The 18439-nt window shown below is 45.0% G+C and overlaps 1 protein-coding gene across 2 annotated transcripts in view; it reads left to right on the forward strand.

Annotated features, from left to right (window-relative positions):
• The window catches only part of OTOP1 (otopetrin 1), a 48935-nt gene extending 35790 nt beyond the window's left edge, over positions 1 to 13145 (forward strand). Inside the window, exons 5-6 of one of the 2 annotated variants that reach the window (XM_061420814.1) lie at positions 1991 to 2919; positions 11044 to 13145. In XM_061420814.1, the coding sequence (XP_061276798.1) occupies positions 1991 to 2919; positions 11044 to 11214 (1100 nt within the window). In that variant the 3' untranslated portion in view covers positions 11215 to 13145. The remainder of the gene's footprint in view (positions 1 to 1990; positions 2920 to 11043) is intronic. The other variant, XM_061420813.1, reaches the window with a different exon arrangement.
• The last annotated feature ends 5294 nt before the right edge of the window (positions 13146 to 18439 follow it).

The following is an 18439-nucleotide window of genomic DNA, read 5'->3' on the forward strand; positions in this document are numbered from 1 at the left end:
ATTCAGTCAATCCTATTTTATTCCATTGCAGTTCCATTAAAAAATATTGGCTGCTGTCCTTTAAACTGAGCTCACAACTGAATTTCAGGTTGTGGTACGCATTTAAAAATACTGGATATACAATTTGTTCTTACTTTTCCCCTCATTGTTATTGTAGAATAATTATTTTCTTACATCATTAAAACACAGAATTGTTATTTTTTAATCTTTAAAAATTTTTAAATTTATTTTTAATTGAAGGATAATTGCTTTACAATTTGTGTTGCTTTCTGCAATACATCAGCATGAATCAGCCACAGGTATACGTATGTCCCCTCCCTCTTGAACCCCTCTCACCTTCCACCCCATCCCACTCCTCTAGGTTGTCACAGACACAATTATATTTTTAATGTCTGCCTCCTATTCCATTATACTATTCCATTTCCTTCTCCTGGGGATCTTCCCAACCCAGGAATCAAACCCCGGTCTCCTGCATTGCAGGTTTGATTCCTGGATTGGGAAGACCCCCCTGGAGAAGGAAATGGCAACCCACTCCAGTATTCTTGCCTGGAAAATCCTTTGGGCAGAGGAGCCTGGCAGGCTACAGTCCATGGCGTTGCAAGAGTTGGAAACGACTTAGCGACTAAACCACCACCACTATTCCATTATAAAGATGTATTATAGCATTCATCTAATTCTGTAAATTCATCTAATTAACCCATTATAAAATCCATCTGCTGCTGCTGCTGCTAAGTCACTTCAGTCATGTCCGACTCTGTGCGACCTCATAGACGACAGCTCACCAGGCTCCCCCATCCCTGGGATTCTCCAGGCAAGAACTGGAGTGGGTGGGTTGCCATTTCCTTTTCCAATGCATGAAAATGAAAAGTGAAAGTGAAGTCGCTCAGTCATGTCAGACCCTCAGAGACCCCATGGACTGCAGCCTTCCAGGCTCCTCCGTCCATGGGATTTTCCAGGCAAGAGTACTGGAGTGGGGTGCCATAAAATCCATCTAATGCTTTCTAAATTGTGCCACATTGAGTGCTTCTGTTTCTTTCTCAGAAACACACAACAAAATTTTACCTAATGCTTTGATTATATTTTTGACTTGTCCCCTGCAATAGACTGGAATTATAGGCCATAGTCTTTACACCAACTTTAAGGCTTTTGCTGCATATTTAATTATTTACTTACAGCATTTCCCCTCCTTGTTATGAAATGGTCCTTTATACAATCAACAAGTTTCTTCCAGAAGATGGGACTTGTCTCTTGCCACACTTGCTGGCTTCAGATATTCTCAAGAGGAAAATCTTTCCTAATAAGAGGCATTTTCCCTCACAAGGTTGTTTTTAAAAAAGTAATTTTAAAATAATACATGTCAATCATATTCATATAGAAAGCTTGGAAAATACAGTGAAGCAAAACCTAAAGGAAAACTTACACAAATATGTCGATTGTATCTCAATAAAACTGCAAAAAAGATACTTTGAGATGTTTCTTTTACTGAAAGAAAGAAAATAGAAAAGCAAACCAAAGAAAAATCACCTGCTATTTTTCCACCCAGCGATAACCATTGTTAACATTTTAGTCTGTGGCCTTCCAGACATCTTCTTTGTCTGTCTATCTCCCTGTCTCTCTATGTCACCTTTATATCTGTAACTTATAAAAAGAGAGTCATGCTCTAGCCTCTTTGGCAAGCTGCTTTTGTTCACCAGTATCTTCTGAACATCTTTGTATGTTGGTAAATAGATTTCTACAGTATCATTTCCAGTGGTTGGACAACATTCTGATGTCTGGAGAAGATCTAATTCACGTAATCAGTACTCTCTGGGGGACATTCACGGCTGTCAAGTTAGACAGGATATTCAGCATGACAATAAGCCATGACACAAAGCTTTTCATTCAATGGGCAAACCCAAGCATGCATCCATAGTGACAATATTTCTTTGTGGTTTTCCGTGTCATCACATGAACATGCTAATCGCCCTCCCCTGTGATCTGCCTCCCCTAGTTTTAGATGACCACACGCCTCCGTGTAACTGCACACCCCCGACCCTCTGCCTGGCCATCTCCCACGGGATGTACTACCTCTATCCTTTCAACATAGAGTATCAGATCCTGGCCTCCACGATGCTCTACGTCCTGTGGAAAAACATCGGGCGCAAGGTCGACAGTCACCAGCATCAGAAGATGCAGTTCAGGTCGCACGGGGTCCTGCTGGGCTCGGTCCTGGGCCTGACCGTGCTGGCCACCACCATCGGGGTCGTGGTGGTGTATCTGATCCAGATTGGCCGTTCCAAAACCAAGAGCGAGGCGGCACTCATCATGTTCTACCTGTATGCCAGCATCTTGCTGATGCTTATGGGGGCAGCAGGGCTGGTTGGGATCCGGATTTATAGGCTAGATGAGCAGTCACTAGACGAGTCCAAAAACCCGGCCCGCAAACTGGATGCGGACCTGCTGGTGGGCACCGCCTCTGGCTCCTGGTTCATCTCCTGGGGTTCCATCCTGGCCATACTTTGCGCTGAGTCCCGCCCTCCATACACCTGGTACAACCTGCCCTACTCCATCCTGGCTATTGTCGAGAAATACATCCAGAACCTCTTCATCATTGAGTCCATTCACCGAGAGCCAGGGAAGCTCTCCGAAGACATTAGAACCCTGCGGGTGGTCACAGTCTACAATGGCAATGCCACGTCTCTCCCTTCTTCCTGCCTCAAGAACGGACCTATGGCCGGGGACATGGCTCCCCAGGCCCTTGAGATGCCGCCTGCGGCCAATGGAAATACATGTCTGAGAGAAGTCGGTGGCAAAGAGAAAGAGGATAAGAGCTGGGAAAGGGCCCAGGGCTCAGCCTGCCACTCCTGTTTCCTGCAGGACAATACCCAGAGAAGAGTCTTGAGGAATATTGCAGCTTTTTTGTTCCTCTGCAATATTTCGGTAATCTGCATCATTATTTCTTTATTTTAAAAAAATTGATAAATCTATTTTCCCTGCTGTTTTTGAATGAGGAGTGAAGGCAGCTTATAATCAAAATAATTTAAGTGTAAGGTTAAAATATTAGGCCGGAACATAGGCTTATATTCTGTCAATATAAATCCATGTACTGAGTATCTGTGTGCCAGGGGCTGGGGTGGGAACTAAGAATTAATTAAAAGTGAGAAAACTCAATCTCTTTCCTCACAAAGGTCATAGTATTTGTGGGAGAAGGAGACAAGGAAAAAAACACAATGTAGTGAAGACGGCAAAGGCTGGGACAGGACTATGTGCAAGGGAGAAGGGGAGTGTGGATTCAGGGAGGGACTTGAATGAGCAAGGGGTGCTTAAGGTGAGACGTAGTCTCAATGAGGAGTGCTTTTGGCTGTAAGTAGTAGGAAGCTTGATGAGTAGTATTTTCAGTCTTAAGAATTCTGGAAGTTGGCTGCTCAGGGTTGGCCTGGCAGCTGAACCCTATCATCAAGGATCCAGGCTCTGTTCACCTTTCTGCCTGACTGTTGCTGGTGTAGTGCTTGTTGCCACATGGTCATAGGATGGCTGCAGGAGCACCAGTCATCATGCCTGTGTTCAAGACAGGAAGACAGAGGGAAGGACTGGTGCCAGGCAATGTCTGTGATTGATGTGAACACCCCTAACTACCAGGGAGGATGGGGAAGTGGATGCTTTGCTTTCTAGCCCCTATGATGGAAGGTGAAAAGGAAGATGAAGATGTATAGACGGCCACTCAGTACTGCCTGTCTCAGCCTCTATGAATGGTTGGAAGTCTGCCAACTGTAGTCAAGGCAAGGAAAAGCCTTGGGGCAGAGGGCACATGATCTGCAAAGGCACAGAGACATAGGATACCATGGCCTATTTGGGGAGCACTAGCAATTTAGCATGGCACCCCACTTCAGTACTCTTGCCTGGAAAATTCCATGGATGGAAGAGCCTGGTAGGCTGCAGTCCATGGGGTCACTAAGAGTCAGACATGACTGAGCGACTTTACTTTCACTTTTCACTTTCATGCATTGGAGAAGGAAATGGCAACCCACTCCAGTGTTCTTGCCTGGAGAATCCCAGGGACGGGGGAGCCTGGTGGGCTGCCGTCTATGGGGTCACACAGAGTCGGACATGACTGAAGTGACTTAGCAGCAGCAGCAGCAGCAGCTTAGCATGAATTCCATCCATGTGAAGCAGAGCAGGAAAGAGGATGGAGTGTGTGGTTAGATGGATCTGGCTTAAGCAGAGCTGCATAAGCCTGCCTGAGTCCGGTCTTCATGCTGAGGGTGGTAGAGGACCTTCTCAGACCTTTGTGTTTTGGAATGATGTCCTTGTAGCAATGTGCAGGAAGGATGGAGAGAGATAAGATCAAAGATCAGGGAAGCTGGTACAGAAGCCCCCACAGCTGCCCAGAGAGGAAATGATGGGAACTTGAACCAGGGCAGTGCCAGTGCGGGTGGGGAGAATTGTATAGAATTTATCTCACTTGGTGTGAGGACCCTCAGGTTCATCTGACTTGAGTTCCTGGGTTCATGGTGATGCTATTTATGGAGGTTAAGGGTCTCTGGATGGGGAGGAGGCTTTGGAGGGGGCTCACGGGGAGGGCGAGTTTAGTACTGAACAAATTCAATGGTGAAGTCTCTCTGGATATCACCAACAGGCAGATTTTTTTTTTGGCTTTCTGTTGCTGTGTAATCAGTGACCCCAAATGCATGACAAAAGCAACAACCATTTTATTATATCTGATGACTCTGTGGGCTAGGAAAGCTGGCAGGGCTTGGCAGGACTTTTCTGTTCCTCACCGTATCAACTGAAGCTGGTGGTAGGGTTGGAAAGTCCACAATCTGGCACCTTGGGTGGGGGAGGCTGAAAGGCTGGATTCAGCTGGGATTCTGGTTGCAGTGTCTGCATGGGGGTTCTCCAGCACAGTGGTCTTGGGGGAGATGGGCTTCTTAGATGGTGGCTCAGTACCCCAGAGCCAAGCTTCCAGGGGATTGGAAGTGCCAGTCTTTTTATCTTTTTTTGGAAATTAATTGATTAATTTTAATTGGAGGCTAATTACTTTACAATATTGTAGTGGTTTTGCCATACAGTCACATGAATCAGCCATGGGTGTACATGTGTCCCCCATCCTGACCCCCACTCCCACCTTCCTCCCCATCCCATCCCTCAGGGTCATCCCGGTGCACCGGCCCTGAGTATCCCATCTCTAGCATGAAACCTGGACTGACGATCAGTCTTTTAAGGCCAGGTGTAGACGTTGCATGGCACAATTTCTACCAGATTTTATGGATCCGGCAGTGACAGCATCTATCGGGACTCAAGGCAAGGGGGCAGAGGTCTGCCTCCCAAGGGGATGAGTAGCAAGAATTGTAGCCAACGTCACAGCAGACGGAAAGGTCTGGATTTCAGGAAAGAGGTTTATAATCTCTTCTTCTCATTTTCCTTCCCACCCTCCTTCCTTTTCTTCCTCCCTTCCTGAAAATAGAGCTGTGGTTGCCTACTGAGGGCTAGCACTACTGTGAGTCACAAGGGTACCACGTGCCCCAGCATGTTGGTCTTCCTCCTATGGGGCTTACAAACAAGATGGCAGGACTAGCAACAAGAGTCAATTAGGAAAAACGCCCATAGTGCCGCATACCCTGCAGAGAACTACAAGGGAGGGTGTGTGCGGTGGTGCTTGGATGCCTGAGGTTGATCAGAAGGCCGGGCTGGTGGGAAAGGCTCTCTCAGGAGATGGGATTAGAGCCCAGGGCTAAACAGAGAAGGAGCCATGGGCGCTCCAGGTAGAGGAGAGAGCCAAGCAAAATCCTGGGTGGGAGCGCTTGCCTCCTTCCAGAAGAGGAGGAAGTGCGTGTGACCATGTGGGTGGGTGGGGGCAAGCTGGGCAGCAGGGTTGGGGGCTGGTAAAGAATCATCTAACAGAGGGCTCTGCCATTCTGTTTAAGGGTAGATTATTTTTAAAAAATATGCTGTGAAGCCTTTGGGAGTTTAACCGGGAAAGGGACACCACCTTACATAAATAATCTGGTGCAGAGTGGTGAACAGACTGTGGGCTCGGAGCATAAGCGGGGCGGGGGGGCCACTGATGGTCCAGGTGAGAGATGGGGGTGGCGGCCTGGCGGGTGGAGTGGAGAGAGGTGGGTAGATTGCCGGGGTCTAGCCTCAGTGGAGTCAGGGGTTTCGAAGGGGAGACGGCTTCAGCGATCAGGAAACAACAGCTTATTTAAATGTTAATTAAATATATAAAGAGTGATTAAATAAGGATAGCTCAGTGAGGAAATTCAGTGGAGAAAAGAGGCCGAGTAGCTTGGTTTACGCAGAAAATCAATATAACCTGTGACATCAGGTTAGCTCTGACCACGGAGGCTGCAGACGCCCTCTCGAATAGCGGAAGGTGCCCCACCTTAGGCACCTTCTTGAGTGGGTCTTAGAGGCCCATGCAAATATGTGGTCGCAGAGGACCTCCGCGCTCTAGATGAAAACTCAGCCAGAGGTTGAGAGAAAGAATGACATGGGGAGACCAAGTTTCAGTGAACAAGGCCCACACTTTATTTTCCAAAGTAGTTTTTATACCTTAAGTTGTGCATAGGGGATAATGGGAGAAGGGGTAGAGTCAGCAGTGAGCCAGGCTTTCTTCCTGCAAACTTCAGATCAGATCACATCAGATCAGTCGCTCAGTCATGTCCAACTCTTTGCAACCCCATGAATCGCAGCACGCTGGGCCTCCCTGTCCATCACCAACTCCCGGAGTTCACTCAGACTCACGTCCATCGAGTCAGTGATGCCATCCAGCCATCTCATCCTCTGTCGTCCCCTTCTCCTCCTGCCCCCAATCCCTCCCAGCATCAGAGTCTTTTCCAATGAGTCAGCTCTTCGCATGAGGTGGCCAAAGTACTGGAGTTTCAGCTTTAGCATCATTCCTTCCAAAGAAATCCCAGGGCTGATCTCCTTCAGGATGGACTGGTTGGATCTCCTTGCAGTCCAAGGGACTCTCAAGAGTCTTCTCCAACACCACACTTCAAAAGCATCAATTCTTCGGCTCTCAGCCTTCTTCACAGTCCAACTCTCACATCCATACATGACCACAGGAAAAATCATAGCCTTGACTAGACGAACCTTTGTTGGCAAAGTAATGTCTCTGCTTTTGAATATGCTATCTAGATTGGTCATAACTTTCCTTCCAAGGAGTAAGCGTCTTTTAATTTCATGGCTGCAGTCACCATCTGTAGTGATTTTGGAGCCCAGAAAAATAAAGTCTGACACTGTTTCCACTGTTTCCCCATCTATTTCCCATGAAGTGGTGGGACCAGATGCCATGATCTTTGTTTTCTGAATGTTGAGCTTTAAGCTAACTTTTTCACTCTCCACTTTCACTTTCATCAAGAGGCTTTTGAGTTCCTCTTCACTTTCTGCCATAAGGGTGGTATCATCTGCATATCTGAGGTTATTGATATTTCTCCCAGCAATCTTGATTCCAGCTTGGGCTTCTTCCAGCCCAGCATTTCTCATGATGTACTCTGCACTCAAGTTAAATAAGCAGGGTGACAATATACAGCCTTGACGAACTCCTTTTCCTATTTGGAACCAGTCTTTTGTTCCATGTCCAGTTCTAACTGTTGCTTCCTGACCTGCATACATGTTTCTCAAGAGGCAGGTCAGGTGGTCTGGTAGTCCCATCTCTTTCAGAATTTCCCACAGTTTATTGTGATCCACACAGTCAAAGGCTTTGGCATAGTCAATAAAGCAGAAATAGATGTTTTTCTGGAACTCTCTTGCTTTTTCCATGATCCAGCAGATGGTGGCAATTTGGTCTCTGGTTCCTCTGCCTTTTCTAAAACCAGCTTGAACACCTGGAAGTTCACAGTTCACGTATTGCTGAAGCCTGGCTTGGAGAATTTTGAGCATTACTTTACTAGCGTATGAGGTGAGTGCAATTGTGCGGTAGTTTGAGCACTCTTTGGCATTGCCATCATATGCAAAAGTTTAGGTGATTTACATCATCTTCTGGCCTGGAGGCCTATTAACATTTTAAGACCCTTTCTTCAGAAAACTTATTTTTCTCTAAAGGTGATTAGTCAGGCGCCACCCTCCAGAAGCATTAGATAAAGTTGCATTCCTATAGGGCAAAGGTGTGGTGGGCTATAACAAGAAAAAGAATTAACTCAAGGGTCCAAGGTTACAAACATTAAAGCTACTACTTACATTCCTATACACCAATTATATTAATCAGTACACTGCCAGGGACACAGCAGGTAAGGGATATGGAAACTTAGTAACAAACATTGGCCCAACAAGTGAAAAACCCTTCACCAATACAATTTCTAATCAATCTTTTAACTACTCAAAGGAATCTGTATTTAGACAGTTTAGAACATCTCATGCCTCTCACAGTTGGGAGGCTCTGAGCAATCACATATGGCTGGAAAAACCTATTCAGGCAGGCTAGAGGACTTCCAAAGGAGTTTGTAGGTTGAAACACTATCACACCCAGGAAATATTAACTGGAGCTGTAAGCTAACTCTTTTTCAGAGAGAGGTAGTGAGGGACAGCCCCCGTAAAGTCAGAGGTGTAGGTGAGAGCACAGAACAGAAAGTAGGCAGACTCTGGTTTTGGGGGTAGATGCTCGAGAATTTCCAGGGAGACTCCTGAGGCTCGATCCCGCCTTTGCGTGTGCCGAGCCTCCTTCCTCATGACCTTTGCCACGGGCGGAGCTCCTCACGCTGGCTCCCGGCAGTGGATTGAGGGTGCTGTTTTGGAGGCAGAGTCGTCAAGATTTACTGATGGATCAGATGGTAGGCGGGTGGTTATGAGAGTGAATCAGAATACCAGGAAGACACTGGAGTTTTGTTGAGCCCTTGGGAAGAAGGTGTTGCCGAGGAGATGGGGAGAAATGGGACTGTAATGTTGAGTTTGAGATACGTTGTAGACAGCTGAGTAGCCTGTGAGATATATGAGCCTGGAATTCCGAGGGTGGACCAGGCTGGTGATTTGGATTGGGAAGTTGTGGGCCCACAGCTGGTGTTTACAACCTGGACTGGGTGAGATCACTGGGGTCATGGGTGTAGGGAAGAGAGGACCCGGGAATGAATGAGCCCTGGGACCAGCCAACAGTGAGAAACAGCAAAGGAAGAGGAGCCAGCCAAGGAGGCGAGAAGAACCAGCTGGCGTGGGAGGAATACTTCTAAGGACCCAGAACCCAGAACCCAGGGCTAGAGATAGAAGCCTGAGAGGTTTCTGTGTGGAGATGTGAATGAAAGTCACTTGTATCAGTTACCCACTGCTGGGTAAGAAATGACCCCCAATTCAGCAACTTAACACAACAGACGTTTATCATTGCACAGCTGTTCTGGGTCAGGAAGCTGAGCGTGGCTTAGCTGGGTGACTCTACTCTGGGTCCCTCACAGGCTGTAGTCAAACTGTCTGCTGGGGCTGCAGTCATTTCCTGGCTTGGTTTTTTGGGAGAAAGGGGTCTGTTTCTAAATTCATGTATGCAGCTGTGAGTTTATGTGGCTCATATATGTGGACTCAGTTCCTGGTGAGTTGTTGGGCTGAGGGTTTGAGATCCTTGCTGGCTGTGAGCCTGAGACTCACCTGCCCACAGTTCCTGGCTACGTGGCCTCTCCATAGGGTGGCTCACATGGAATCTGGCTTCCTCTTGTGGCTCACATGGCAGCCAGTTTCCTCTGGTGGCTCACGTGGCAGCTGGCTTCCATTCTTGTGGGAGGGGGTGAGCAAGATGGACTCCAGAGTCCTTTTGTAACCTAACCTCAGTAGTGACATCCCATGACTGGTGTCATATTCTTTTGGATGAGTCCAACTCACAGCTTTGGAGGGGGCTCCACGGAACATGAATCCCAGGAGGTGGGACCTTTGCAGGGGGTCACCTGAGAGGCTGCCTGCCACAGTGTGGGGATGGAGGAAGTTGCAGAAGTATTGGTGTGAGAGAGAAGCAGGTCTAGGAGCCTGAGAATTTAAGGGGAGGTGGAGGAGAAGCTGGAACAGGAAGGCTGAGAAGGGGGAACCAAGGTATAGGTTCCATGAGCAACAAATATAATAGGTTATTGCTCTATGTTTTGCAGATTTAGGTGCCATCTTGTTCTCATCTGAGCCCCCTGATACAGGTGTTAGTATACCCATTTTACAGATGAGGAAACCAAGGCTTGGAGAGGTTAAATCATAGTCTGTATGTGGCAGAAACCCACGGCTGGCTCCAAGGCAGTGCTTCTCCCCCTGGTCAGGAGGATGTGGGCAGGGCCTAGGCTGTCTTTCTAAGCCAAGGACAAGCCAGAAAAAAAGACCATCAGCCCAGACCTGTGGGCCCAGGATCTGCAAGCACCAATGGTGATATGTACAGATGGGTGTGGAAAAATAGGGAGCACCACTGTGGGAAAACACGGTGGGGCTGTGGGGAGACAGAGGAAGTTCCTGCCTGACAGGTTAGATCGAGGAGGGCTTCCTGCAAGGGGAGGTGTCTCCAGACTTGGAAGAAGGTAGGACTTAGCAGAAGAAGGAGTCCCTGATAGAGGAAGAGGCAGGAGCAAAGCCCTGAAGATTGGGGAAAAAAGGCATATTTTGGGGCTGTGCACAGTCTGGTGGGGCAGAATGAAATGAGTGATAAAGGACGTGAAGACGTGGACAGGTGTCTAATTATTGAGGAGATTTGGACTTTCTCCTGAAGGCATACGGAGCCTTGTGAGTGACCTGCAGAGGAGTGACAAGGTCAGATGTGTGCTTTATAAAGATCATCCCTGCAGACACATTGTGGGGGTCGCAGGGAGATGGATTGAAGGTGCCCCCTGGAGTGGGGGGTCTTGGGAGGCTTTGCAGCAGTCCAGGTGGGGAGACCAAGGACCAGGGACTAGACCAAGGTGAGGGCTATGAGGATGGAGAGAAGCAGGTGAGTTTGAAGAGTGTTCATGCAGAATTGGGGCTCAATGCACTGGCAGGCTGCATGGAGATGGGAGACAATGGGTGAGGGCTGTTTGGCTCTGTCGTGTGTGATTCGGTTTCCCTGAGTCCAGGTCAGCACCAGGGTTCGTGTGGGACACCTGGCAGCCTCTGGGACTGTCTCCTCTTCTCTTGCAGCTCTGGATCCCTCCCGCCTTTGGCTGCCGCCCTGAGTATGACAACGGATTGGAGGAAATTGTCTTTGGCTTTGAACCCTGGATAATTGTGGTCAACCTGGCCATGCCCTTTTCTATTTTCTACCGAATGCACGCAGCTGCGTCCCTCTTCGAGGTCTATTGTAAGATATAATCTGTGTCCACATCAGAGACGGAGGGGAGCGCTAACAAGAGAATTCGGTGGAGCCACCTGGGAATGGCAAGGTCGGGCAAATATTGCCTTACAGATGAGAGAAGGGCCCCTTTTGTCTGTGATAATTGCTTTTCCCATGAGCTGGAATTGCCCGTCACCCTGGATGAGTGTAAACGAGTTAGATCAAAATCGATGAGGTGGCTGAAATCTGCCCTTGGTTAGTTAATTCTAATCAAACCCAAATTTGATCTCCTTCAAAATGAGATCCTTTGTTTGCAAAGAATGTGGTTGCAGGTTGAAAAAATATATATCCAGTTTGTTTTTCATTAAAATTGCTTTCTGTTATCGTGTTACAATATACAGTCTTTTTCTGACCATCTGGATAGTCTAATCACCCTTAAATTTTACCCTTCTCAGAACTGTGAATGCAGCTACAATTCCACTTATTTTATATTGTACTTTTGAAGATTTTTAATTTTTAAATATTTTATGTCTAATTTTTTGAACAAAGTTATTTTATCATCTGGATGGAGAACTGTGTATAAATCAATATAAAGACATATTTCTCACCTGAAAGTCTGGCACATTTTCATTGTAATTGTTCTGAAGTTTTTAAAAAAATACATCTTTACTGTCTTCCTCTCACTATAAAGATATATAGGCCTATTTTAGAAAATGTGGATATTTCAGAAGAATAGAGAGAGAAAAATCACCTAGGATGTTTAATTAATAATAATTTTTAAAATTGACAATCATTTTAAATGTTTAATTGACATTTTCCCCAGTTTTATTGAGATGTGATTGACATACAGTACTGTATTAAGGTATACATTAATTATTTGACTTACATACACTATAAAATGCTTATCACAATAAGTTTAGTGAACACCTGCCATCTCATGTAGATAGAAAATTAAAGACAAAGATCTTGACAGTCGTTTTTCTAACAACTTGATTGATGTGTTTCTTTTAGTTGTTTGAAAGCAAAGGATTCTTTTTATTGCTGTTTTGTTATACTTGCTAGTGATATGCAACATATTCAATTTTGTATGCGTTTCCCCTCACTTAACAATATGGCTTTAACCTTCTCCCCTCATTGTTATAAACTCTTTGTAAATATCATTTTCATGTTTTAGTCTATCAAGCACTGTAATTAATTTCATTTTCCTTACTATTGGTTTTAGAGTGTTTATAACTTTTTGTTTTTATAAGTGACTGCAAAAATCAACCATGTATGTAAAACAGTTTTTATATTTAGGATTGCTTCTTTAAGATATATTCTTAAAATCGAGATGCTTATCTAAAGGTTATAAATAGTTTAAAGCCTCTGAAGAAATAGTGACATTTGGGATGGATTTGTATATGCTTTTTCTTGTCTTTTAAAGTCATAATAAAATCAGTCTACTTACTGTAAATACTAATGTGAACATCTTTTCATCTGAGTGTTTTTTTCTTTTTTGACAGCACAGAGTGTGGGACATTAAGAAACACTCAAATTTTTACATGACTGAAATACTTTATATTAATTTTAGAAAAAACGAAGTAATGGGCAGAGATACTAAAAAACAAAGTAAAACATTATCTGTTATAATTTCCATCTACAGCGGTGATTCTCAACTGTGGATGATCTTGCCTTCCAAGGCAATTTGGGCAACGTCTAGAGACATTTTTGTTAACCACTAGGGGGCGTTATGTCTTCCTCTTTAGTATACTGGTGTGTACCCTGGCATGTCCCAGGTGGCTCAGTGGTAAAGAACCCACCTGCCAATGCAAGAGATGTAAGCAACTTGGGTTCAATCCCTGGGTTGGGCAGATCCCCTGGAGGAGAGCTCCAGTATTCTTCAACCCACTCCAGTATTCTTGTCTAGGAAATCGCATGGACAGAGGAGCCTGGTGGGCTACAGTCCATGGGGTCGCAAAGGAGCCAGACACGATTTAGCAACTGAGCAACAACAAAGTCAGATAAACAGCATAAGTGACTAGGGGACGTCTTGAGTGGTAAATTTCTAGTGCTACAGAAATTATAAAACCGACTCAAGCAGAGAAATGTCTAGATATTCTATTTCAATCTCAAGAGTCTGGTGCGGGAGACAAACTTGTGAACAAAGAGCCACAGCATAAACGGTACTTCTCGTTCTGCACTTGCTTTTGCATTCAGCAACAGGGGGCGTTACTGGCAACTCATGGGTAGAGGCCGGGAAAGAGGTTCGCACCCGACTGCCTCCATCACAAAGAATTGTCTGGCTCCAATTGTTAATAGTCCCTGGGTTGAGAATTTGCGATCTAGAGGTAATTGCTGTTAATTTTTGGTACCTGGGTACCCATTATTGCACATAGACTCACATATGCACTCACACAAGTGCAAACAGTACTGTTTTTATACGTGTTGTATTTGCATGTGACTTGCTTTTTAAATCTTAAGACACCAGGGTATTTCAGGGTTCCCATGGCACATATTCTCACACGGTTGAGTGCATTAGAGTCATTTTGGGCGTCTATTAGGATTCCTGCCTCCTCAGTGAAAGGTCAGCTTCCACTGGGCTGGGGTTCGGTCCTGGGTGCTTAAATAAACATCTCAGGTGATGCCGATCATTTTCCAGAAGCATCTTAGGAGCCCATGGACCTCACATAGACACTCCTGAAGGGCATTCCTAGACACTGTGTTCTCTTCTGTAACATAACTTTAGACAGCTTCAAAGTACATTCCTTGGAGGGCTGTGCCATAGCTGATTTAGTCAAACCCTGATGTTGGACACTTAGAGACATTTATGTGGTTTGCTTGCTTGTTTCTTTGCTTTTATAAATGACACCTTGGCAAGCATCTTCTCCTGAGTCTCTGGGCATATTGGTAAATGATCCTATGTGAGATGACCCTATGTGAATGCTGGTTTCTCCAAGGGATCCCATTTCGGTTGACATTGATTTCTCCCTGTTCTATCAGTATCCACCAGTACAGCCCTAGGGCCCCAGCTTGTGCGTTTTAAGCCCTGCCAAGAGATACAGGGAATCACAGTAGTGCTGGGAACAACTGGTCCAGGCTTGGTGGTTTTGAGGTAGACACAGAATACTATTAGTTCAGCTCAGTTCAGTTCAGTTGCTCAGTCGTGTCCGACTGTTTGCGACCCCATGGATTGTAGCACACCAGGCCTCACTGTCCATCACCAACTTCCGGAGTTTACTCAAACTCATGTCCATTGAGTCGGTGATGCCATCCAGCCATCTCATCCTCTGTCATCCCCTTCTCCTCCCGCCTTCAATCTTTCCCAGCATCAGGGTCTTTTCCAATGAGTCAATTCTTCGCATCAGGTGGCTAAAGTATTGGAGTTTCAGCTTCAGCATCAGTCCTTCAAATGAATATTCAGGACTGATTTCCTTTAGGATGGACTGGTTGGATCTCCTTGCTGTCCAAGGGACTCTCAAGAATCTTTTCCAACACCACAGTTCAAAAGTATCAGTTCTTCAGCACTCAGCTTTCTTTATGGTCCATCTCTCACATCCATACATGACTACTGGAAAAACCATAGCTTTGACAACACAGACCTTGTTGGCAAAGTAACGTCTCTGATTTTAATACGCTGTCTAGGTTGGTCATAACTTTCCTTCCAAGGAGCAAGCATCTTTTAATTTTATGGCTGCAGTCACCATCGGCAAAGATTTTGGAGCCAAGAAAATAAAGTTTGTCACTGTTTCCATTGTTTCCCCATCTATTTGCCATAAAGTGATGGGATTCAATACCATGATTTTAGTTTTCTGAATGTTGAGTTTTAAGTCAGCTTTTTCACCCTCCTCTTTCACCTTCATCAAGATGCTCTTTAGTTCCTCTTCAGTTTCTGCCATAAGACTGCTGTCATCTGCATATCTGAGGTTATTGATATTTCTCTTGGCAATCTTGATTCCAGCTTGTGTTTCTTCCAGTCCAACGTTTCTCATGATGTACTCTGCATAGAAGTTAAATAAGCAGGGTGACAATATACAGCCTTGACATACTCCTCTCCCAATTTGGAACCAGTCTGTTGCTCCGTGTCCAGTTCTAACTGCTGCTTCCTGATCTGCATACAGATTTCTCAAGAGGCAGGTCAAGTGGTCTGGTATTCCCGTCTCTTTCAAAATTTTCCACAGTTTGTTGTGATCCACACAGTCGAAGTCTTTAGCATAGTTAATAAAGCAGAAGTAGATGTTTTTCTGGAACGCTCTTGCTTTTTCGATGATCCAACGGATGTTGGCAATTTGATCTCTGGTTCCCCTGCCTTTTGTAAATCCAGCTCAAACATCTGGAAGTTCACAGTTCATGTACTGCCGGGGTCCAGCCCCGGCTGATCCAGGGTATTCGAAGGAGAGACGGCGTCGGCAGGGATCAGGAAACAACTGCTTAATTAAACTTTAATTAAGGATATAAAGAGTGGTGAAATAAGGATAGCTCAGCGAAGAAATTCAGTGAAGAAAAGAGGCTGAATAAAATTCCAAAGCAGGGAATTAACGTCACCTACGAAGGCCGCAGGCGTCCTCCCGTTCTCCCAAAGGAGAGGAGACACTAAGGCCTCCCCGGTCAGATCTTAGAAGCCCAGGCAAAATTAGTAGGCTTGATGAGCTTCCCCGCCTCAGAGGAAAAATTCAGCCAGAAGGAGAAAGAAAGAATGACATGGGGAGACCAAGTTTCGGTGAACAAGGCCCGCACTTTATTTTCCAAAGTAGTTTTTATACCTTAAGTTGTGCGTAGAGGATAATGGGGGAAGGGGTAGAGTCATGTAAGGAGAGCAGTTCCTGATCCTAACCGAAGCCAGGCTTTCAAACTTATCATATGCAAAAGTTTAGGTGATTTACATCATCTTCTGGCCAGGAGGCCTGTTAACATTTTAAGAAACTTATTTTTCTCTAAAGGTGATTATTCTAAAGTCAGGCGCCAGCCTCCAAAAAGCATTGGAGAAAGTTGCATTCCTATAGGGCAAAGGTGTGGTGGGCTATAACAAGAAAAGAATTAAGGGTCCAAGGTTACAAACATTGAGGCTACTACTTACATTTCTATACACCCATTATATCAATCAATACACTGCCAAGGACACAGTAGGTAAGGGATATGGAGACTTAGCAGCAAACATTGGCCCAACAAGTGAAAAACCCTTCACCAATACAATTTCTAATCAATCTTTTAACTACTCAAAGGAATCTGTGTTTAGACAGTTTAGAACATCTCCTGCCTCTCACAGTTGGGAGGCTCTGAACAATCACATGTGGCTGGAAAAACCTATTTAGGCAGGCTAGAGGATTTCCAAAGAAGTTTGTAGGTTGAAACACTGTCACACCCAGGAATTATTAACTGGAGCTGTAAGCTAACTCTTTTTTCAGAGAGAGGTAGTGGGGGACAGGCCCCCGTAAAGTCTAAAGTCAGAGGTGTAGGTGAAAGCACAAAGCAGAAAGTAGGCAGACTCTGGTTTTGGGGGTAGATGCTCGAGAATTTCCAGGGAGACTCCTGAGGCTCGATCCCGCCTTTGCGTATGCCAAGCCTCCTTCCTCATGACCTTTGCCACGGGCGGAGCTCACTCCCAGCAATGTACTGTTGAACACTGACTTGGAGAATTTTGAGCATTACTTTACTAGTGTGTGAGATGAGTGCAATTGTGTGGTAGTTTGAGCATTCTTTGGCATTGCCTTTCTTTGGGATTGGAATGAAAACTGACCTTTTTCAGTCCTGAGGCCACTGCTGAGTTTTCCAAATTTGCTGACACATTGAGTGCAGCACTTTCACAGCATCATCTTTCAGGATTTGAAATAGCTCAACTGGAATTCCATCCCCTCCACTAGCTTTGTACCTAGTGATGCTTCCTAAGGCCCACTTGACTTCCCATTCCAGAATGTCTGGCTCTAGGTGAGTGATCACACCATTGTGATTATCTGGGTAATGATGATTTTTTTGTAAAATTCTTCTGTGTATTCTTGCCACCTCTTCTTAATATCTTTTGCTTCTGTTAGGTCCATATAATCTGTCCTTTATTGAGCCCATCTTTGAATGAAATATTCCCTTGGTATCTCTAATTTTCTTGAAGAGATCTCTAGTCTTTCCCATTCTATTGTTTTCCTCTATTTCTTTGCACTGATCACTGAGGAAGGCTTTCTTATCTCTTTGCTGTTCTTTGGAACTCTGCATTCAGATGAGTATATCTTTCCTTTTGTCCTTTGCCTTTTGCTTCTCTTCTATTCACAGCTATTTGTAAGGCATCCTCAGACAGCCATTTTGCCTTTTTGCGTTTCTTTTTTTTTTTTTTTTTATTTTATTTTTAAACTTTACATAATTGTATTAGTTTTGCCAAATATCAAAGTGAATCCATCACAGGTATACATGTGCTCCCCATCCTGTACCCTCCTCCCTCCTCCCTCCCCATACCATCCCTCTGGGTCGTCCCAGTGCACTAGCCCCATGCATCAAGTATTGTGTATCGAACCTGGAATGGCATCTCGTTTCATACATGATATTTTACATGTTTCAATGCCATTCTCCCAAATCTTCCCACCCTCTCCCTCTCCCACAGAGTCCATAAGACTGTTCCATACATCAGTGTCTCTTTTGCTGTCTCATACACAGGGTTATTGTTTCTTATTCTTGGAGATGGTCTTGATCCCTGCCTCCTGTACAATATCATGAACCTCGGTCCATAGTTCTTCAGGCACTCTGTCTATCAGATCTAATCCCTTGAATCTATGTCACTTCCACTGTATAATCATAAGGGATTTGGCTTAGGTCATACCTGAATGGTCTAGTGGCTTTCCCTACTTTCTTCAATTTAAGTCTGAATTTGGCAATAAGGAGTTCATGATCTGAGCCACAGTCAGCCCCCAGTCTTGTTTTTGCTCACTGTATAGAGCTTCTCCATCTTTGGCTGAAAAGAATATAATCAAACTGATTTTGGTGTTGACCATCTGATGATGTCCATGTGTAGGGTCTTCTCTTATGTTGTTGGAAGAGGGTGTTTGCTATGACCAGTGTGTTCTCTTGACAAAACTCTATTAGCCTTTGCCCTGCTTCATTCTGTACTCCAAGGCCAAATTTGCCTGTTACTCCAGGTGTTTCCTGACTTCCTACTTTTGAATTCCAGTTCCCTATAGTGAAAAGGATATCTTTTTTGGGTGTTAGTTCTAGAAGGTCTTGTAGGTCTTCATAGAACCGTTCAACTTCAGCTTCTTCAGCATTACTGGTTGGGGCATAGTCTTGGATTACTGTGATACTGAGTGG

This window comes from Bos javanicus, chromosome 6, assembly GCF_032452875.1.
Source record: "Bos javanicus breed banteng chromosome 6, ARS-OSU_banteng_1.0, whole genome shotgun sequence".
NCBI lineage: Eukaryota > Metazoa > Chordata > Mammalia > Artiodactyla > Bovidae > Bos > Bos javanicus.